The sequence below is a fragment of the Pithys albifrons genome, chromosome 1 (genome assembly GCF_047495875.1).
Source record: "Pithys albifrons albifrons isolate INPA30051 chromosome 1, PitAlb_v1, whole genome shotgun sequence".
NCBI classification, from domain to species: Eukaryota; Metazoa; Chordata; class Aves; order Passeriformes; family Thamnophilidae; genus Pithys; species Pithys albifrons.
The window spans coordinates 55,888,158-55,909,768 of NC_092458.1; the positions used below are offsets into that span (position 1 = coordinate 55,888,158).

General features: G+C 40.7%; 1 protein-coding gene across 1 annotated transcript; it reads left to right on the forward strand.

Moving 5' to 3' along the window:
* Positions 1-6,902: 6,902 nt before the first annotated feature.
* On the forward strand, positions 6,903-21,350 carry RGCC (regulator of cell cycle). Its single transcript, XM_071570683.1, has 5 exons — positions 6,903-7,245; positions 7,404-7,583; positions 17,402-17,509; positions 18,999-19,061; positions 20,742-21,350. Exons 1-5 carry the CDS (start codon positions 7,158-7,160, stop codon positions 20,747-20,749), a joined length of 447 nt encoding a protein of 148 aa, XP_071426784.1. The 5' UTR covers positions 6,903-7,157; the 3' UTR covers positions 20,750-21,350.
* Positions 21,351-21,611: the final 261 nt, after the last annotated feature.

The window sequence follows — 21,611 nt, forward strand, 5'->3', positions numbered from 1 at the left end:
GCACTCTTGGCTTCCCCCTTTGCCTCCTACTGCCTTAAAGCCAACAGAGCATGGGAGGGAGAGTAAGGCTTGATTTTTTCAGCCTGCTTTGGTAGCTTGCTTCAGTGGGATGGATGGGAACAACATCCTAACCCTCTGCCATTCCTGACTTCCCCTGTTCCTGTGGCTATACTGGTCTGAGTTTCCTTGAGATTGGTGTAAAACAAGAGAAAGATGCTTCTGGACTATGGAAAAACCAAAACAATGGTTTAGTCACACAAGGGCAAGTAAAACAGACAAAATGGAAACCCATGTACATTTTTTAAAACAAACAAATAACCCACCACAAAACCCGGAGGATACTCCGTTTTCCAGGAAAATCTAATTAGAGTTCTTCTTAGCCAAGGATCATTTTTTTTTCTTTACATGTGGTTAGTATCTTTTGGCAAGGTATTTTGGTCATGAGTATATTTGATTATCATTGCAATTATTAATTACATCTATTTAGAATCTACATTTCCTGGCCAGATTTAAGGCTTTGGAAACACACAGTCCTCCAGCAAGGTATGAAGTATGTGACTGTGTGAAATATGATAATAGAAACGGTACAAAATGTGTAATTTTTAACTACAGCAAATAGTATTGATGTGAAATACATCTGCCAGAAAATTTCACTGCCTATTATTTTACTTATGGAGGAGATGAATTAGGAGACATGTCTTATTACTTTACTACATAAGAGCTCCCTTATATATTTCACTCCATAAGACTTTAAATTTGTTTCCAATGTGGTTTGTGTGTCAGATATTTTTCAGGAAAAACAAGCCTCTCAAGTCTTAAATTCCCGGTTTTTTCTTGTATGTAATCACCCACTGCTGAGTCAACATTCCTTCTTCTCTGGACAAAATTGCCCTACACCCCTTTTTTTTTAATAGTAGCACAGTATCCAGCTATCTTAACTCCTCAACTGATCAACAATTCAGAGCCAAAGTAGGTGGAAAACAAGACCGGTTTTTCATTTGCATTTGTAATAATACAACTTTCTTGATGTGGTTGTAGTCATAGAAAGTTTTGATGCATAACTGGAGAAAAAGTAAAGAAAGCCTCTCCATCTTCCCACGATGCAGCACGTTAATAATAGACATCACTCCTGGTATGGTGACAGCAGCATCGAGTAGAAGTAGAAATAGTGACTTGCCCTGAGCTAAAGCCCACAGCCTAAGACAGTAAGTAAAGTTCTTACATGGTGTTCATATGAATGCTTGCATTTGTTTGTTTCTTTCTTTTTGTTTTGTTTTGTTTCACATTACCCTTTAAAACTGATATTTACTGCTACTGGATTCTTTAGGATGACTTCTGCTGAGGGAGGGCTTAATGGAAGAACAAACTCTTTCCTTCACTTAGTCTTGTGCAGAGTCCCGTCTGCCCATGCAAAGGATATATACACAGCCTTGTCTTCCTCCCTCACCAGAGTCAGAACAAAGGCAATTCCTGCACCTCCCTGCACCTCCAGTTGCCACACAGCACTCCAAATGCCAGGCTCTCTCCCCCTCCTGGCTTACTGCCACAGTCCTTTTGCTTCCATTTCTTGTGCTGTTTTTTTTGTCTTTTGTAGCACTTTTCTCTGCTTGTTCTCTGGTTGCTCCTTTACACTGCAAGGAGGAAACTGCCGGACAATATCCATCTCCTTGCATTAAGATCCAGAAACACTAGTAGAGCTTTCAAGCGGTGTTTCATTGATTTCTTCTACATCTGAAGCAATTTCAGTCTGAAAAGGAGTTTTTACCCCTTCTTATTGCTACTGTTGTATTATCCACTGTCTATGTACTTTACAGTCAGTGCATATTTTGTGCAATGGGATTTTGAGGATTTTCTGATGGACATGAATTTTTACTAAGACTTCCAGGGAACTCAAGTTTGAAGGTTGCCCCAAACCTGGCTGTAATATACATTACAGCCCAGAAACTCTTGTGTTAATTGTATAATGCACTCCATTCAGTTTGCTTTGCTTCTAGACATACAATTTGCATGTTTGGTGGTAGCTAAACAAACAGAGACATAATTGGAAAAGCCTGGTGAGTGATGAGGAAAAGAAGAAAAGGCCTTGTCATGCAGCTGGATATCAAAAGTGTTTCTGCAAACGTGACCAGGATTTAGGTTGTCAGCAGTTGTCTCTTTTGACCCAAACAGCTAACATTTAGTTTTAATTTACACTAATGTGAAGAAGAAATGAAGGTGGTACCAAGAACGTTCAGGGACTACTTTCCTGAGTATGGAAGAGAAACAATTCATGTTTCCAACTCCAAGCCTTTGGTTGGGACCTTCCTGTTTTATGTAGAGTTGGAGTACGTTTGGGTTGGTCTTTCAGTTCAGTTTCCACTGAAGCAGAAATCAGCTCATGCAAAATAAAAATGCTTAGAAATTAAAAACAAAAGAAGTCAGCTGGAGGCAATACCAGACCTGAATCAAAATTAGTATGGACCTAAGTCAAACTGGTAATATGAACATATTTTTCCTTAAGTGACACTATTCCTTTCATCTTCTCTGAAAAAGGCACCAAAAAGTTATTTTGAAACTTCTTTATCTTTTATTTACTCAGTAACATTCCTCTCCTTACCTGAACTCCTCTCCCTTTCCCATGTAATGCTCAGCCAAAGTCCCTTGACTGAGAATTCTTGAGTGATTTTGCATATCTTTTTGCTGTAGACAGAAGCTCACACTTGACTCTCCATTCCAGCAATGTCAATATAGGTTACAATTACACTTCATCAGTCTCAGTGACTTTTAATCCATATGCAAAAATGATTGAAACTAAACTGCCATAAACATGTTTCAATTAGTAATTTAAACACATCCATTCAAAATTCCAAGAGCTTCTAGGTACTGAAAGACAGAGGAAGAGAAATCTGCACAGGCTATATTGTGTTCACACTTAGGAGGTTAATTTGACAAGCAGAAAATTTAGAAGGTTAGTGAATTCAGGTCTTGGCAGAATTTGGCAGGAAGATGTATGTTTTGCTCGCAAAGCTACAGCTATGAGTGGCAGTGAGTGGGTCCATGAGTTTGCATCCACTGTGTGTCAAGAGAGGTAGAGAGAAAACCAAAAGGAATTGTATCAGTTTGTAGTGACTCCAAGTTTCAGTTTAAAGTCTACAGAACAGGTTGGGAGAAGAAGAAGGAAAGTCCTGTGAAAGTTCCCTGGCAAAAGATTTTTTTATTTTGACAGTTTTTCAAGATTGATTATATTGCTGTGAGTCAGTCACTCTTCCCACTGGTGGTGTAGATTGAGCTACAGGTCACAAGCTTGTATTGAGCCCAGCTGTCAGCAAACACAGCAGAACACCTTGGATGGTAGTTAGGTAGCCCATGTAAAATGCATGGCTCATGTCAGCCAAGCTCTAATTAGTCAGTTCTCCTCATTACAGAACAAGTTTTGCAATTCCACTTGCACTGTGAAGGATAAAATAAGCTGAAGTGTTAATCACTGTCTCCCTTCAAATGAGCATCCTGAGGGCAGGGTTGTGCTGCACTCAACAGAGAGACAAGTTATACTGATGATGTTTGGTCTATTCCTGCTCTGCAGCCCAAGGAGCTGGCTTTCTCTGTGTGTCAGTCTGGCTGACACCTGTGCTTTTTCATCCTCTGGCAGTTTTCATTTTTCTCTTTCACAGCTGTTTAAATTTTCAGTTCCCTGCTTTAGTTCAGCTAAATGTTTGGCGATGATGGGCTGTCATTTGTTGTTCCCAGGTTTTACAACTTGGTACTAATACTTTTGTAAAAAATTATTGTTTTCACAGACTAATAAATATAAAAAACTTCTGGAAATTATATATTCAAAACTCAGGCTGCTTCTGTGAACAGGGATCTAGCATTCATGACTTTTGTCTAGTATCAATACCAGTGAGAAGACAGGTTTATGTTTCACAGAACATCTGCTTTTAACTGTGAGAACAGATTTCTTACTCAACAGGATTGATATTTTGGAGTATTCTTGATCTTGAAGTGGTGAAAAGAAATGATTCATTAGATAAAAACTTTTCAGCCATTTTGGACTTGCAGATTCCCCCCTTCTGCAGTTCCAGTTTCTGTGTATGTGCATATTTTAACCTGCTTCCAGTAAATTTCTCTTCCTGTTTTTTTTCCCTGTCTTGCATGAATGTCTCAGAAGTTGTTCATGGATGTCTAGTCATCTCTGGGTCAGGAAAACCACTGGACTAGTCAACCTGAAGCACCGTGCCTCTGTGAACTGCCCTAGGATTCTCTTTGGTGTCCCAAATTACTCCATTTCATTTAGAAAACTAGTATCTTAGGAGCCTTGTAACTTGGTTTTATCAGAGTGCCTGTTTTAAAAGTCTTTTCCTAAAGCATATTTACAGGCAGGATTTGTTGATTTAAATAGCTGTGTGGCTTACAAGTTTGTGAGGTTAAAAATGCAGTAGGAAACCACTGTAAACATTGCATCACCAGCTGGGGAGGATCTGGAGACGCTGTGTCGAATGGTCAAGAAGAAATTCACTTTAAATACAGCTTGGATTGCTGCCTAGAAAATGGGAGGGATTCAGTAGCTGAGGTTTACATTACAAGTTGTGTTGGATGTTTCTTCCAGTAAACATGAGCAGCCACGGGCGTCAGCCTGCAGCGTTTCAGGGCACTGTGCTCAAAAGTGACCTCTTCATTCTGCCAGATGTGGGCTGCTCCTGTTGACATCAGTGACAAAAATGCAGCTTATTGGGGAGCGTGTTGGGGCCGTTCACGAATTTTCAGGGATGTGCATGGCTATGTGGGCTGTGACAGAACCAGTAAGCATAAAAGTCAATCTTTGCTTCCTCTTGTAAATGCTAACAGTTTATGTGGAAAATCTGAGTTCACCAGCTGAGTCTCTGTTGTGTTCTGCAGAATCAAGGCTTCTTAGGACAAAATATGAGTATTTACTGGAAGAAATGTAAAGAGACTAGTCTATGGAGCAGTAAAACACAACCAAGGATTTTTAAGCCCAGGGTGTCTTAAGGAAAGATTTCCCAAACACATGCCTGTTAGGAACGAATGTTTATGGAATAATTTGTACATCATGCCTATTCTGAAATTCATAAATTTGAGTGTAAAATAATAATTTAAAGAAAATACCAGGGATAAATTCTTATATCACTACAGGGAAGCAGTTGTTTTTTCCCTACTCATCCACCTTCTCCTTTTATTAGCTCCCTGAGCTGAGCCCATTCAACTCAGTCCAACTGAAAATTATTCACTTTCTTGCTGGATTAGTTTTCCTTTGCTCTAATGTGTTGAATTGGCTCAGCAGAAGACGAGTTGAACCTTCTCAAAAGACATGCAGAAAGTCTAGGCCAGGAGTACAAGAAGTGAGAAGTAGGGCAGGCCATTCCCCTTTTTGTGGCAGCAAGGCCCCAAGCAAGTAAAGCCCTATTGTACAGCTTCATCCCCCTTTGTGATCTTTCTTTGTGATGTGACCTCTGACCCCATCCCAAAAAGCTGTGAGGTTGAGTGTCTTTATGAGAAATAACAGGAAGGGCACAGGAGGACTTCTAGGGTTTGGTTATTTTGCCTGTATTCCTCAAAACATGGATAGATTCAAGACTAACCTCAAACATCTTTTACCCTTAAATCATGTTTATAGACTAAGCATGGGACCAGTGTTTAGTGAGGATCTGTGTGGACAGGTAAGGTTGATCATACATGTAGATGCCTGAGCAAAAGAGAATTGACATCAGCTGCAGGGCCAGGTCCCTGTCTTTTTGGTCTGTGACTTCTGCCTAGTCACGTACTCGACAGTTCTTTCTGCCTTGTGTCTATTGTCTTTCATCCTACTCACGCTATTGACGTCATGCCCTTGTGTCTCCTTGTTCCCCACTTTTTAACCTCGCTTTCCATCCGTGTCACTATGGTCTTGAAAAAGGATTGTTTGTAGCCACTTTTATTAGTAGAAAGAAGAACAGAGGAAGACCACAGGACAGGAGGAAGCCATAGAATAAATAACAATTGAACTTCGCCATGAGAACTTCTTTTGATTCACTGCAAAAATAAATAAATGCCTCTGTATCAGCCAGTAAGGAGAGGTGAATAAATCTGTTATATTGTCTAGAATATTATTTTTCTCATTTTGTATCTTGCAAAAGCAATGACAGCATGTCTGAAAATGTCAAAAAGTTTTGGAGAGACGTTTTTCCTTCCTTCTCCCTATCCTAGACTCTTCTGTTCAAATTCTAAACATTCTCATTAACACACAAATATAATCATGCCTCGTGATGCATTCTCGTGGAATGGCACCTGATGGCTGTTTTCAGTATTTCTGGATGTAACTAAACATGACAGTCTTCCCCAATGAGTATTTAACAGAACTGGTATTTTAGCTGCTGAGACAGCTTTCATTTAAAATGAGTAAGAGACAGCACAAGGGCAATAGTTGGTAGCTATGGCATGTATAAACATCGGGTTAAGCTGACTTCAGAACAAGTGCTAGTATCTTTCTCCTAAGAACAAGGAAAGCACTCCACTGCAGAGCGCCCTGGCCGATGCACCGGGGGCCATGGCTCCCTGTGCCTGAGCATTCCTTGCATTTTCACTGCCGCCTGCTCCTCTCCTCGGGTCACCCTCTGGAACAAAGTGGCTGAGCTGCTCCCACGGCCGTGTCCCTGCTCGCCAACATGCAGAGCAGGGCAATAGCCACGGACGGACGCCGGCACAACACAGCGGGGATGGAAGGAGCTCCTGGGGGTGGCCGAGCAGCAGCGCTGTTGCATACAAAGCCACAGGCTCCCTCCAAGTGAGCTGCTGCCACCTCGTCCTGCCGTGGCCCTCGGGCGCTGACAGCCACGGGGTTGAGTAAGGACGACCCAGTCCTGCGTTCCCGTGAGAGTCCCTCCTTGCAGCTGGCTCTGACGCTCGCTGTACCCCCCCTTGGCCAGCAGCCCGCACACAGCCGGTGCTGAGGTGAGCGCTGCGACATCATCCCGAAGGAGCGCCCATACCGCTGCCGGGACGCGGCGACACCTCTCGTCGGTAGCAGCATTGCTAGCGGGGCTCCGGACAGCTGGACAGCCCCCGTTCTGCTGCCCCCGACCCGCTCGGCGCACCTGCACTGCCCGCGGCACCGCCCCCGCCGCCGCTCCGCCTCGGCCACGGCGCGGCCGCGCTATAAGAGGGGCGGCGGGGCTGGACAGCCCATGCTGGCGGCGGGAGGCGGCAGCGAACCTGGGGCATCTCCGCTCGCCGTCATGAAATCTCCCCCAGCCCAGCGGCCGGAGGGACAAGGTGGGGGCGGCGGGCCGAGGGGGAGGGGCGGGACCCCTTCCTTCCCTCCCTTTCCCTCTTTTTCCCTCCCTCCTTTCACCCCGCGGGGGCGCGGCGGGCGGGCGAGGGTCGCGTCTGGGCATCCCCTGCGTGTGTCTGACAGCGCTGCCCCCCGGCAGGGCCGGGGCAGGACGGCGGTGGGGGCCTGGCCGAGGCGCTGGGTGAGTTCGACGCGGTGCTGGCGGAGTTCTCTTGCCCCGCCGGCCGGCGCCGCTTCTACTACGGCGAGCACCTGGAGCGCATGAAGCGGCGGAGCAGCGCCAGCGTCAGCGACGGCAGCGGCCTCAGCGACTCCGAGAGTGAGTGTCCGTCCTTCGGTCCGTCCGTGCGGCTGTGCCCATCCCACGAGTGGGGGGGGGGGTAGGCGGGAAGAGGCTCTCCAAAGCGGGTGTTAAACCAGCATGTCTCCCTCCTTGAGAGAGGCAGTGACCCAGGAGCGAGAAACCCGTCTGTTTGTTTTAAAACAATGCCTTTCATTATCGTTTTGGGTTTGAGGTCGCAGGGATGTAAAGTCTGACCTTGCTTGTTTTCCTCTGGCATTGAACAGAGGGGAGACACACTGGGGTTGGCTGCAGGGCCGATGAGCCCAAAAATGCTCTCTGCGGGAGAAGGTCGGGCTGCCAGCCGGCTGCGGGACACCGCGGTGTCCCAGAGTATGGAGTAAAGGATGGCTCTTAGGTTCGCAGGGACCATCCGCTGTGTCTCTGTAGCCAAAGGTAGCTGTTGAGAAAGAGCAAACTGAAGTGTGCTTTTCACAACAGGTGGAAATTCATCCGAATTTCTCATCTGGATGGATATCCATCCAACTGGATGGAATAGTGTTACCATGGTTTCAGAGGTGCTACTTTTAAGCTACCTTGTGCCCAAGTACACTAGATGTGTATATGAATGGTGTGTGCAGAACATGGAACAAGAAGGGCATAGAGCTCTTTGAGCAAGAAAATATAAAATTGGAATTATTTTTTTCTATTTAACTTGGAAAAAAGTTCAACCCCTTACTGTTTTTACGAGTAAGATGGATAACTCATCTTTTCTCTTGCAGACAGTGAGGCTGGAAGCCGCTGTTCTCTTGGGGAACTGGAGGTTACTTTAGCAAAAGTTCTACTAACAACAAATGATAGCCAGGATTTTTAGTTCCTAACTCTCTAGAAAGCTTTATGAAACTTATCTATTTTGCAGCTATTTATAATAAGACTACTCCTGTAGTTTCTGTTCTGCCTCTTTTATCAGTTCGGGGACTTAAGAGTGCAGTTCTGTTGACTTAGCGCTAAAACACTAGTACTGTCTGCCTAGTACTTAAGCTGTGAGAGCATATCTTCTGTATCTGAGCCCTTATTTTATCATCATGGATATGATTCATTTCATTGAGGGGTAATGGTTTACCTGCCCCAAATACGGATGCCTTGCCTAGGAGCCAGTAGTCAGTTTTTTCTGTAGTACATGCATCAAGATGCTGTTCTGCTGTTTCATTCATGTGGTGGACAAATCACTCCTTGTAAGTATCTCTCTCCCTGTGAGGAACATTTGGAAATGTGTGCCAAATTTAGACTGGACACTTGTGTCTTGGGGGACTGGGAGTGTAAGGTGAGATCTGCCTTTACTGAGTCAAACTGATGACATTATATGAGCTGTGTTCTAAGTTTGTTAATAACTACAGCAGTACAGCCCCAGTGTCACTATTTCTTGTGCAGTCTTTGATATTGTGATGTATTAACCTCTCACATACAGTTATTGTGTCTCACAGTTGAGACACTCGTAATGATAGAGTAAAATAATCTACTATTGAGAACTACAAAAAAACCAAACAACAACAACCAAAACAAAAAACAAACCAACCCAATATCAAGAACTTACTCTTGCATGGATGAAGCCATCTGTAGTTACTTAGCATATCTGCTGTGGTTCAGAAAACTGTAAGCTTAAATCTTGAAAACTGCTTAAAATTGCTCTGTTAATGTTGACAAGAAGTCTCTTTGGAGGAAGATGACGGTGTTCTCCGGCAGGGTGGAAGGTCTGGTGAGAAAACAGAGCATGCTCATATAAACAGGAAGATCTGAAAAATAAAAGCCTGTGTCACAAATCTGCACTCGTTTAAGCTGAAGGCATTAATGGGTTAGCAGGATAGACAGGGTTTACTGGCTTCATACAAAGTCCTTGAAGACCTTGTATGAGGAACTAGTCAAGTTTTCAAATCCTATCCTCTGCTTGACTTCCTCCCTTGGTGCTCTGGAGAAATCAAAGTGATTGTCTTCTGGGCACTGGTGTATATGGGACCAGGAGGGTGCACCAGGAGTGTATGAGGATATGTTTAAGCAAAGGGGAAAAAAATAGCCATCTTACCTCATGACTCAGGTAAAGTCCACTTTTTCCTAAAAGCATCATTCAGTGCATACAACTTTTTGTTTTGGAGTTAGGGTACGATTGGAGCCAAAGTGTAGATTTATGAAGAGCACCTTTTATAAAACAAGTTTGTGTCTGATGTAATCCAGCTACACCTATTTTAAGAATAGATGCAGGGAGTTTCCTACTTACCCAGGCTCTTTCTGTTGAAACTCAGATTTTTCTTTCTATTCCCCCTCCCCCCTAGGTTCACCTTCCCTTTGGTTTCTGTCATTCAGTGTTAGTGAGTGTAGTGCTGAATTCATGACCTTGCTTTACCCATGGTAATGTTTAGGTTAAACACTACTGCAGGATCAAGGAGAAACGGGGCCGAAAGAGCAAGTTCTGATAATATAAATCTGTAGCAATGCAAGAGAAATTCTAACCATATTATCTGCAGATAGTTTGAAGGATCTTCTTGTTCATGAAGGCTCTTTACGTCTTTGCAAAATCTTATCCGGTGCCAAGACTATTGCACTTTGTCATGTGTGTATAGAATAGTTCAGACTTGTACTATCTGTTGTTTGTTGTTTAATCTAATCCTCCTAACTAATGTGATGTGGCTGAAGGTTAGGCATATGTATCTTTTGGGCACTCCTTCAGTGACAACTTTCCAGTCAGGAATGGAACTGTAAAGGGAGGAACACTTTAATCAGTTGCAACTGTTTGTTTCAGTGCCCCTGAATCAGCCTGAAGTTCAGCTTTGAGAAGCTAGTAATAGATGTCAAGTGGTTGTGCTTGAACAATACTACTCAGGAGGGTAAGGAAAGCCTTCCGTCTCCTGGCATTTCTGTCCTGAGGATGAGCCTGTTTAACGTAACAGAAAAACTTACAAAATATTTCCATCAATGTGGTTAATCCCACAAATATTTCTTTTAACCTTAAAATCTCCTTAGAAGCTAGCTCCAAAATTTTTACATTAGGTATTTCAAGCTCTTAAGAAAAAGCATGATTTTGAAGACACTACTGTGGAAAATGGTTGTGCTAGTACTTTGTTCTCCCACAACATGTCCTGTTATTTGACTGAATGATCTTTGGATGAGGTCTGGCTTGGCTGTGGTTAAGTATTGTATGTAGCAGAAAGGACTCTAGACCTTACAGTAACAAAAAGCCTCGTGTGCAGATGTCTGTGATGATCTTGTCCCACAAGTATTATTAACCACAACAGCTGATTGGGTCAGTGCTGGAAATCATGATGCAACTGGTGAGTTACTCCAACATTCTTGAGTTGCTGGACTGTGACTGACTACCAGCTATGTTTCAGCTTGATGTATTGAAACAAATTGAAGTACAACAGCTTTGTACTTAGGTTATTGATTATACTGAAACTTCTAAATTGAGGAATACTTTGTAACTCTTTGCTATTTTCAGCATATGTTGATTGTGATGATTTGCGCTAGAGAGTGCTGTGCTGGCAAAAGCTACTAGTGTAGATGCTGGTGATCCCTTACAGATATAATTTTATTGTGTCAAAATAAATTTGCAAAGAAAAGTGCAAGCTTGCCTGTGGAAATTGCAGGTCAGTCTGTGCATTGTGTTAGAACAGTATATGGCAATGTCAGAACAGTCTTGCGAAGGATAATGAGTGGAAAGTTATGAGGGGTTGAGAAGGGAAGCACTTCAGCATTTCTGGTTCCAAAGTTAAAGTAACACCAAAAAGCTAAATCATAATCTGTTGTTGTGCTCTCAGAAATGTTTCACACTTGTAGCTCTGTTTTCTTGAGTCAGGTTCAGCTTCCAGCCTCTCTGTTAGAATCATTGCAAAATAAATGCGTCCATTTATTTTTTGCACTTTTACAGCCTGCAGTGTTTCTTCATAGTTACTTTTAGAATTATGTAGATGTTTCTAAGCAATACTTCCTGACTTTTAAAACATAACAAAAAAGTCCTGGAAGCATCAAGAGCTCTTAATTTTATATTTTCAAAATCGAGTAGGTGTGGGTTTACTAAGGGGTTGAACACGATCCGTAACAGCCATTGCCTGGTGCAGTGCAAGCATTTGTGCTTACATGCCATGGGTGTCTCCATGTGCTTGTGCTAATGCCTGTGCTATCTAGACACGAAGCATCACCCACTGTTAGTGCTGCAGCACTCACCCTGAAATGCCTTTTTATGTTGGCAATCTTGTAGTATGTGACCATAGAGAGGGTAAAGAAAAAGGTAATAGAAATGATTGAAGATGAAGAGTTTCCAAATGAATAAATAGACTGGGATGGCCTGGCTAAAGAAGAGATGTCTTGGGTGGGGACAAGCTAGTCTTTCAGAAAATCCTGAGTGACATTAGGAAAGGGACTTAACTCACCAGTATGAGGAAATCAAATTAAATTAGCATGTTTCAAAAAAATAAAAGATGCTATTTCTTCCATGGTGAACAGTTAACCTGTCAACTATAATGCCTTGAGATACTGTGGAAATTAGGAGTTCTCATATTCAAAAATAACTAGATAAAATTACAGCAGGAGGGATGGGCCCATTGTGGACTGCTTAGGTTGATGCTGCTGCTGTCTGGGAAAAGATACTGACAGGTGCATTGCAGGAACTTGGTAGAGCTTGTCTTGAAACTGCCCGTGTGTGGCTGCACCACTTTTCTATGGGCACCTGCCATGAGTTGCTGTGAAAGACAGGATGTGGAGCAGATGAGCCCTTGGTCTTTGCAGCAAAGCCCAGTCTTACAAAGAGGGAACAGTATGAGCAGGTATTTGTCTGAAGTTCTAATGACCTGTCTCAAACAAGAAGGCAATATTTATCATGAAAAAAATGAAGTGAGGCTCTCATGGAGAAATAATCTTTTATTAAGTGATATGAGAAATTATGAAATTAAGAAATTATCAAATTACTATTATGCTTGAGGAGAAGAAAAATGAGAAGTTTCAGATGCATAGCCTTTTCTTCAGGTATTTCAGTGTGATGAGAAATATGCCTTTTTGGTAAATTTCCTGTTCTTACCACTCCAGCATACCTGTTGCTCTTGCTTATTAGAAAGGAAGATTAGTAAGGGGGAAGGATGGGGTTGGAAACACTGCCTTGCAGAGTGTAAGCATGGTGGGGGACTGGAAAGCTAAGCTTTGTATATGATGAAAAAACATGCTTTGTCTCTAATGAGAAAGAATGCTTGTCTGTGTGGATTTCAGGCTTCCTAGATTGCTTTCTTGTAGTGTGTGATTTGAAATCTTTCAAGTAATGAAGCTTAGAAGTGTCAATGGTGAAAAGGTGTCATTTTTTTTTGTCAGTCTGGGACCATGGGTTCATTAGCTAGGCAAAACTCCCACAAAAAAATAAACAGTGCAGCCAACTGTAACTGTGATTAGATAAAAACAAACACTGTCCTTGAGGGCTGCACATATGCACTGTGGAACAAGTTCTTTGTGTCATGAATATTTCTCACTTCTACTGATGGAGTTACAATTTCCTGATTTTTCTCTTAGTTTTTAGCAAGTAGGCTGTGTTCTGACTAGGAATTAATTGTGTAGTCTGTTCATTAAATGCTGAGGTACTGTTTTATATTAAATTTGTAGTTTGTAGACACAAGTGGAATTTTAAAGCTCTTCTCTGAAAGCTTTAGGGATGTGCTTTATTTTTTCTTCTGAAATTTTCAGCACTGAAAACTGAAGTTAAAGCTTTACTAACTCCAGTGCTTTTTAAAATGATCTTGAACTATGGTACTGGAAAGAACATAATATTAAAGAAGTTAGACAGCTGAACTTTTCTCTTCTCTGTTTCAAAATGAAAAGTTTGAGGTTTTCCTCTTTCAGTTAATTACTGCCCAGAACTTTTCAATTGCTCATTTCATGGGTCATTCTATATTTACAGGGTGTTGCCCTGGATTTTTTTGTGGTTTAACCATATAGTGAAACAGCAAAGGTCAATAGTAACTACAGATTACTTTGCCAATGTAAAATATACCCATATTTATTCCTACTCCCTAATTTTTAGCTATTGTCTTAGTTTGACTGATGTAAACCAACTCAGTAAGTTAACTCTCAGATTTTAAGGCCTTTTTAAAAAGAGATAATTTGAGTGTTCTTAAGACAGCTGACGGGTTATAGTTTATATTCATGCACAGGCACTAGAATCAAAGTACAAAGTGAAAAATAGGTAGTGAATTATAAATCTGAAACATAGGTACTGAATCATAAACTTGCAGTAGGAGAGAAGTGGCTGATGAAGAAGGACAGCAGCAATAAGATCCTTGGCATCAGCCTCTGTTTATTGGGTTGCAGAGGATGTTGTATTTGTGTAGCAGTGGAACTCTTCCAAGGGCCATTATTGGAGGTGAATGAGCAAATCTTGGCTGTGGCAGCTGGTAGAGAGCAATTACTGAAGTGTCCTTTTCCCAGAGTTTTCAGGCCTACAGCCACACTTTGCGAAATTGGATATTTTTCTGCAATGGATGTCACAAGTATTTTTTTAACAGTATGTTGTTTTCAGCAGTTACGGTGACCTTGATGGTGGAATCAATGCATTACTGCTTACACCACCAGAAGTTCAGATGCTTGGTGCTATGTGCAAGTCACAGCCAGTAGCTCAAGTATGTTTGCTCTGAGAAAGTTTCAGGAAAATATCAATAATCCATCAGAAGATAACACTGTTCTGTGAAAATATTTCACCTTTTGAAACTGAAAGAAAAACATTCAGCTGCTTAAAACAACAGTTCTGTTTTGTTTTGTTTTACCTTAGCTCAGATGTAAATACTTCCCAGTATAAGGTCTGTGGAAGTCAGTATGAAATAACATTTTCTGGTGTCCATACATTGCCAAGTGAACAGTTAGTACTTTCAGCTACTTATAGAAGGAAAACCACAAAAAGAATCAAAGGTGACTCCTAGCTTAGGTGTATACATGGATATAAAGAAAGAACTGTGTGAATAGTTTGTGGCCAATTTTAATGGCTTACTAAAGATTTTGCAATATGAATTGCCCTCACAGACACTCACAGAAAGAACTTTTTATTCCAGCTGTAGATAAGAGCAACTGGAGTTTTGGATTTTGTTTGAGAAGGATTGGTTTGCAATATAGATTTCCAGCATCACTACATTTGGTGTCTGGATGATAGCATAGACTCCACATTAAAAGTATACTCAGTTTTATAGTATTTGTTTTCTGGATTATTTTTTATGAACTCAATGAGCTGTACAATCTTTAAAATATGAAATAATTTGGAAGTTTTTGTTCTGCTTTTTTTTCCAATATGTGGCCTGGAGAGTGTTTTATCTTCAGTCTGTTTTGTCAGTGTTTCAGTGAGTTACAGTCTTAGCTATAGCGCTGTTTGTCTGAGGAGCTACTGCAAGTTACTTAGCTTTTTTTGTGATGACGAGGGTTTTGTCCCGAACAGCTAGAATTTTCCATTCTATGTTTCTTGGTCACTGGGGTTTGCATCTTGGCTGAAAAGAAATGTGACTTCAGTAGGAAATCTGTAAGCTGATTTTTAGCAGGAAATTTGTCATACCTTTAATGGACAGAAAGTAACAGTGTCCAGTGTTCACACTGTATAGTACAGGACTGGTGACACATCATTGCAGAGCAGTGTCATATTTTATGTTTTAGGAGTTGCTTTTAAAATGGTTAATTTTTTCCATTTTTCTGTCTAAAGTTATCTTGAATCTGTAGTGTATTCATCAAATCTTTCTTTTATCTGAGGTTTCAAGTAGATTGGTTTTCATCTGCTCAGTTTTAGAGAGAACAGGCACTTCTTAAGAGTGAAGATAAAGACATTGCAATTAAAAAGTTGCATGAAGAAGCAGACTTTTCTTTATAAAGGAGAAATACCAACTGGTGGCTAATTTGGTGGCAGTAGTGCTGGGTAACAGATGTCAGTCACATCCCAGGCACTCAGCAATAGGACAAGGGGGCACGGGCTCAAGCTCTGCCAGGGGAAATTTAAGTTGGATATCAGAAAAAGATTCTTTCCAGAGAGAGTAATCAGGCATTGGAATGGGCTGCCCAGAGAGGGGGTAGATTCACCATTCCTGGAGGTTTTTAAACTGAGATTGGACATGACACTGAGTGCCATGATCTAGTAAATGGACTGGAGTTGTACCAGGGGTTGGACTTGATGATCTCAGAGGTCTTTTTCAACCCAATTGATTCTATTATCACTGATGTATGCATGGGGCTTTGGGTAGCATGTGTGTTTGTTGAAATGGAGTCTGAGCTGATTGCAGAGCAAACTGAAAGATACAGCAAAGTGGTGGGTGAAAATGCATGAGGAAGAGGAAGGTATTCCAGCCTGAAGCTTTTCACACAAGCCTTTTCAGTGTGTGTTGTAGCAGAGGCAGGCTTGGAAGCCAGCATGGAAGAAAGAAATCTGCTTGCAGTTGAGGAAAGGTCTGACAGGCTTCATAGGTGCAGTCACCTGGTGTGGTGTCTCACTGTACCTGTGTGCTCCTGTGGAAGGTGGGTTTGTGCTGGTCTGGACAGCAGGCTAGAGGAGGTCAGGTGTGGATACACACTCTTCTTGCCAAAGGTGGCAGAACTTGCAGTGTAGGAGTAATCCGCAAGAGGTGGTGTTGGGGTTTCATATCTGGGAACATTGAGGCAACATTCAGTGGAGTTGTAGATGTGCAGATCCTGGCAAGGCAAGCTGTGGTCCTGCTCCCTTTTGGTACTTCAATAAGACACCTTTAATTTAACAGAGGCAGTCATCTCCTGGTATAGCAGGCGGGTCAGGTGTCCGAGGAAGTGTGACAGTTCTCACTTGGATGGACTTAAAGCTGCAGTGTAACCATCCCCTAGGCTGGGGCAGTCGTCACCCCATAGAATGAGACATACATTTAAGTCCTAGGAAATGGACCAAATAAATGGAGACCATTGCCATGGTTTTGTAGAACTACAGCTTTCAGATCAGTGGCTTAAAACTTGCAGAACTATCAGTTTTAGTGTCTCTAGTACAATGACACTTTCTCCTTCCAGTGGAGCCATGATTAATACTTTGTGTTTACAGTGCATTGTGGAGCTTACTCTATGAAAAAAGAGATAAGGTAAAGATACTTTTTTAGACAAGGTGAAGATATTTTTTGTTACTTTTAAAACTTAAGGCCTTTTCTAAAATGCAAGAACATCAAAATAATATTGGAACCTTTCCCATTGCTTTCAGGGCATATAAAACTTTCTTTGAAAGATCACATAATATAAGATTGCAGAGTATCTTGTGTACTGAAGTACTGCTTCTTAAACTCCAGAGAGTCACAGAAAAAAAGAAAATGAAAAGATGCCATACAAAAATGTAAGACCTGAAGCAGCAGAATAATGTATGGAGAAATGGATGCTTTTGCTTTGGGTATGATGGACCAGACTAAATGTTTTCTCCATTCTGGGAGACTGTCCTTGTCCTGGAGCTCTGTATTCAGCTTCTTTTTATATAGCTTTTGCAAAATTTAGGTAACAGAATTTCCCAGAATATTGTGAGTTAGGCAGGTCCTACAGGTCTAATTTGGCTTGTGTGGGATAGTTGTCATTCCTGCAATATTTTTCAAGTGATGCTGACTTCAGGGAAAGCTAACACTTTCCTTACTGGGAGTGAGGACAAAGCCTAGGACTGCTTGCTTTTTAACAGTAGGAGTGGGAACAACAGCCTTCATTCAACAGAGGATTTATTTCTTTCCTCTAGTTTTGGAGTCTGTAAATTTGAGTTCTACAGAGTTTTTGAAGTCCATATAGGACAGGCCCAATTTCTGACTTCAATTATATTGCGAAAATTGCACAAGGCATTACATTTACTTTATAATGTTACTTTTTTACAGGTGCAGATTCACTCTACAGAAATAGTTTCAGTCTCAGTGATGAAAAGCTGAACTCTTCAACTGCATCTACTCCAAACTTGCCATCTCCATCAGTAACTCCATGTAAAGGTATACTTCTTTTTAACTACTGGCATTTCTTCCTAATCCTCAACTATATGGCCTTCTTTCTGTGACCCAGGATTTGCATGCTTGCATGGCCTTTTTTTTAAATGACAGCAAAACTAAGGATTACTTACTAAGTTGAGCATACTACAGGTCCAGGTATTATTGTCTGGATTATAAATGGCAGTGGCATGCTCTGTCTGCACTTCTTTGCAGGTGACCAGGAAATTCTTTTGGTTTTGAAACACTGAGCTAAAGAAAATTAGAGTTTTGTGGCTGATAAGGATTAATTTTGATACTTACAGAACACTTAATTATTAACATCTGTTACTTCTTTACTGAAGTGACTAAGTAGCTTAAGTGTCCCACCTTACTATAAAAACACTTCATCTGAACGCAGGGGCAGAGGGACTGCTCTGAAGCCATGTGTGTGCACAATTGCTGAGATCCTTATAGATCTTTGAGTGCTGACACAAGGCATATTCAGTAATTCCTTCCTCCTTTGAAGCTGTGCTGTTTCAAAGTGGCTTCTGTCTTGTATCTGATCTAACTTTCCAGGACAGTGTTTCTTTCAGGTTAACTTGGATAAATTCTAGAGCAGATACATCATTAAATGAACACTTGTACATATGTACTACATGGTGCTTTCATTACAACTGATCTTCTCAGATGAATGTTCAATAGCCTTTCATGTCTTTTCCACAGTGACCAGTCCCAAAAACCCAAGTTAAATGCTTTCCTTTCAATTAGCATGATACTAGGGAGAAATAATGAGCAATAGTTAATATGAAGTAGCAAAAAAGAGTTCAGTTAAAGTGAAAGGAAATATTTGGCAAGGAATTACACAAAAGGTCAAGATGCTCTTCCTGATGAGAAGACAGAAATAAAGTTGGAACTGGCTTGGAACAGACCACAGAAATGTGATAAGGAAGCCACTTGCAGTAGGACTAAATTGAATGAAACCAGTGGCATTCTCAGGAGTGAAAATGTAGGTGGATGTTTAGTTCCAAATTTATGGTGTATGGGCCAAGATCAAAGGATCTGACAGCACAGCAAACCAGTGATACTGATATGATTTTAAGAGGCTGAGATTTGAGTAGGGCTGGGACCTAATTGGGTGGGGTTTGATTAGGGCCATGCATGCAGTATCTGAATAGATGAAATGAGAGAGACAGCCACAGTAACAAAGACATGGATTAGCTGACATATAGCTTTTTTTTATTTATTTCAACCTCTGCTTTTTAAGGAAACTAAACAAAGGATTTCTTTGTGTTGCTTCTGTCAAATGGAAAACTATGAAAGCTAGAATTTCAATTTGGTCTACCCTGTTTTCTAAGTGCATTTGGACATTGCAGTAACCCTACTGAACTTTGCTGACAATAATGCACAGTGTGTTAGATACCACTGGAAATATTTGGGGGATTGTGTGGCTCCAGTGTTTCTTCTAGCCAGAGAAATGTGTTATGTCTAAGCAATATTGGTTCTTATCTTGCAGCAAAGCTTGGAGATACAAAAGAACTGGAGGACTTCATTGCTGATCTTGACAGAACACTAGCAAGTAAGTAGATTTTTACTAGTAGGTTGCATCTCACTTCATACTGACAAAGAGTGACAAAAGCCAATGTATAGGGGTAGAGCAAAGGGTAAAAAAGAAATAGTTTATATAATGTAGTTTCATTTTAGTTTGCTAGTCCTATGGATCTTTATGTGGATAAGAAGATAAAATAGACGAAATTCAGATCTTTGCCTGAATGTTCAAGGCATGCATTTTAGCTGGTGTGAAAAAGGCTGAACTCAGTGAACACTTGTCCTCACCTCTGAGGCAGCTGCAATTCACACCTCCTTGACAGTAAATAGCTCAAGGAAACTTCACTTTCCTAAATATTCGAAACTCAACTCAAACTGGGGATTTGTTCCTTCATTGTAAAACTAAATAACATGAGGACTAACCTGAGGTGAGGAGGTGAGGAAAAACTTCTAGATTTTGTTTTATGAAAGAACTAAGGAGCAGATATCTGTATCTATTGACCTAAACTATACGTCAAAATCCTGGCTGTGCTTTCTTTACCAGGAATAGAATTTAGATCACTTTTTCTCTCACTATCTAGAAATTGTATCTTCCAGTTAAAATAATGGATTCCTCGTTATGATTTTTTATAGAAAAACAACAAAATCAAAACACTGCCTATTGCCAACCATATACTCTGCCCGTTCTTTTTGCTGCTTCTTCTGCTGTTGTGGACATAATACTGTTTGTTTTGTGTTTTGGAGTGGGATTGTTTGTTTGTCTTGTGTGGAAGTGGGTTATAGAGCCCAAACCAACAAACTGTAAGTTTAGGTCTAAACAGCAGCATAAACAAAGCCCTCTCAATCTATGAACTGAGAGTTTTGTGCATTCACTACATATTTTCCCTGTCCCGTATTTCTTGAAGAGCTGGACTTAATTCAAGACACCTGCCCTCATGAGCTTTCTACTTCCCTGCTGTTTTATTTGTATCTTAATCCTGGTTTCACTTCTCTTACTTAAAATATATTTGTAGTTCCTTGCCTTCTGTCATGGATTTATACTTGAGCTAACTCCATCTTTACCACTGAGTCTTAATTGACCACTCTTCTGAAAAAAAAGTCTGAGTTCTTGGAAGTTTGTGTAGGACAATGAAACCCCAAAACAGTGAATATTACATTGCAGTATCTTGCACAGCCATGTTGCAGCTAACTCTAAAGTTTGCCTGTACCATACAGGTTTCATTTTTCCTTTGCAAGGCACATCAAAGATGAGGGCAGGAACTACCACCTGCTCTCGTGGTTTTGTTGGTTTTGTTTGATTGGTTGGGGGATTTTTGTTTTGGTTTGGTTTTGATTTTTATTGTTTCAGCTAAGCAAATCTCCAGTGATCTCAGCAGAGTCTCACTTGTACAGTGTCACTCTACAGTGACTGGGAGGTCCAACTTCCATCTGATTTTTGATATCATCATATCTTTGAGAAGTTATATTTATATACTTGAGGTTACACTGAACTTTGTACAGATACCTTTTTGAGCCTAGGGTACTTGTTAGAACAGTATTCACCTTTATGCTTTTGCACACTAGCATTTCAGCTTTCATGTTAATTAATAAAAGGCACATAATTTGCCTGTGGGGCAGTCTAGCAACCTGGGTGTAGATGGGTGTCTGGTATGTCAACAACATGCTATCTTATTTAATATAGAACTTAATGATCTTTCTTTTTTATTTTCAGGTATGTGAATTCAATCTTTGGCATTGTGCTTGCCTGTGAGTGTCCTCTGAGATAAGTGACATCAATCACTGAGAACTGCTGCCCTTGTCTGGTAACTTTGCTTCCCAAGATACTCACCTTCTGAATATAACCTTTGTAAACTCCTACAACTGTGGCAATATCAGTCTTTTTATGTTGTGGCAGGTGGAATAAAATAACTTAAATGTTACAGCTGTATTTTGCTTTAAAATATAGTTTAAATTGTAATTTAAAGTTGCTTTTATGCAAATATATTTGTAATTTTATATAGTTGAGAACTTTAATGCTTTTTTCCATTATAATATATTTTTGTATGCAAATAAATTCTGAACTGAAATCCAGATGTCTGGAAGCTTCCTATGTACATGAGAACTCTGAAACATAACTACAAAGTAAACTCTTATTGAAAAGAACAGGCTTTAAAATATCTTGATAAAGGTGTATTTCCTGTTAGGCAAAATTTGTTATACTGGTTTTATGTGATTGCTCTAATAAGAGAATTTTGTATTATGTGAAATTAATGCAATCAGAAAAATAATAAAATTGGTCATATTGTTACTTCAGATTTGCTTTAATATGAATCAATAGCAGTGAGTTATTAGAGATTTGAACAATAACACCTATTTTAAACCTTATGTAAAAGCCAGTTTTAAAATCACAGACCATTTGACATGAAGGACTAGTTGGGAGGTCATACATTCAGGCCCAGCAGTTTAAATGTATGGAGGTCCTGTAGTGCCAAAAAGGCACTTAAGTGTCTGGATGTTTCTTATACCAGACCCTTGGGTCCAGAACAGTCAACCACTCTCAAAAGATGGTGTTATACTGAAAAAGGGATGCTTAACTCATATT

Coding starts and splice junctions, on each gene's coding strand:
- RGCC (XM_071570683.1), top strand. CDS start 7,158: ATGCTGGCGGCGGGAGGCGGCAGCGAACCTGGGGCATCTCCGCTCGCC. Junction 7,584..17,401: donor CGGCCTCAGCGACTCCGAGA/GTGAGTGTCCGT, acceptor ACTTTTTTACAG/GTGCAGATTCACTCTACAGA. Junction 17,510..18,998: donor ATCAGTAACTCCATGTAAAG/GTATACTTCTTT, acceptor CTTATCTTGCAG/CAAAGCTTGGAGATACAAAA.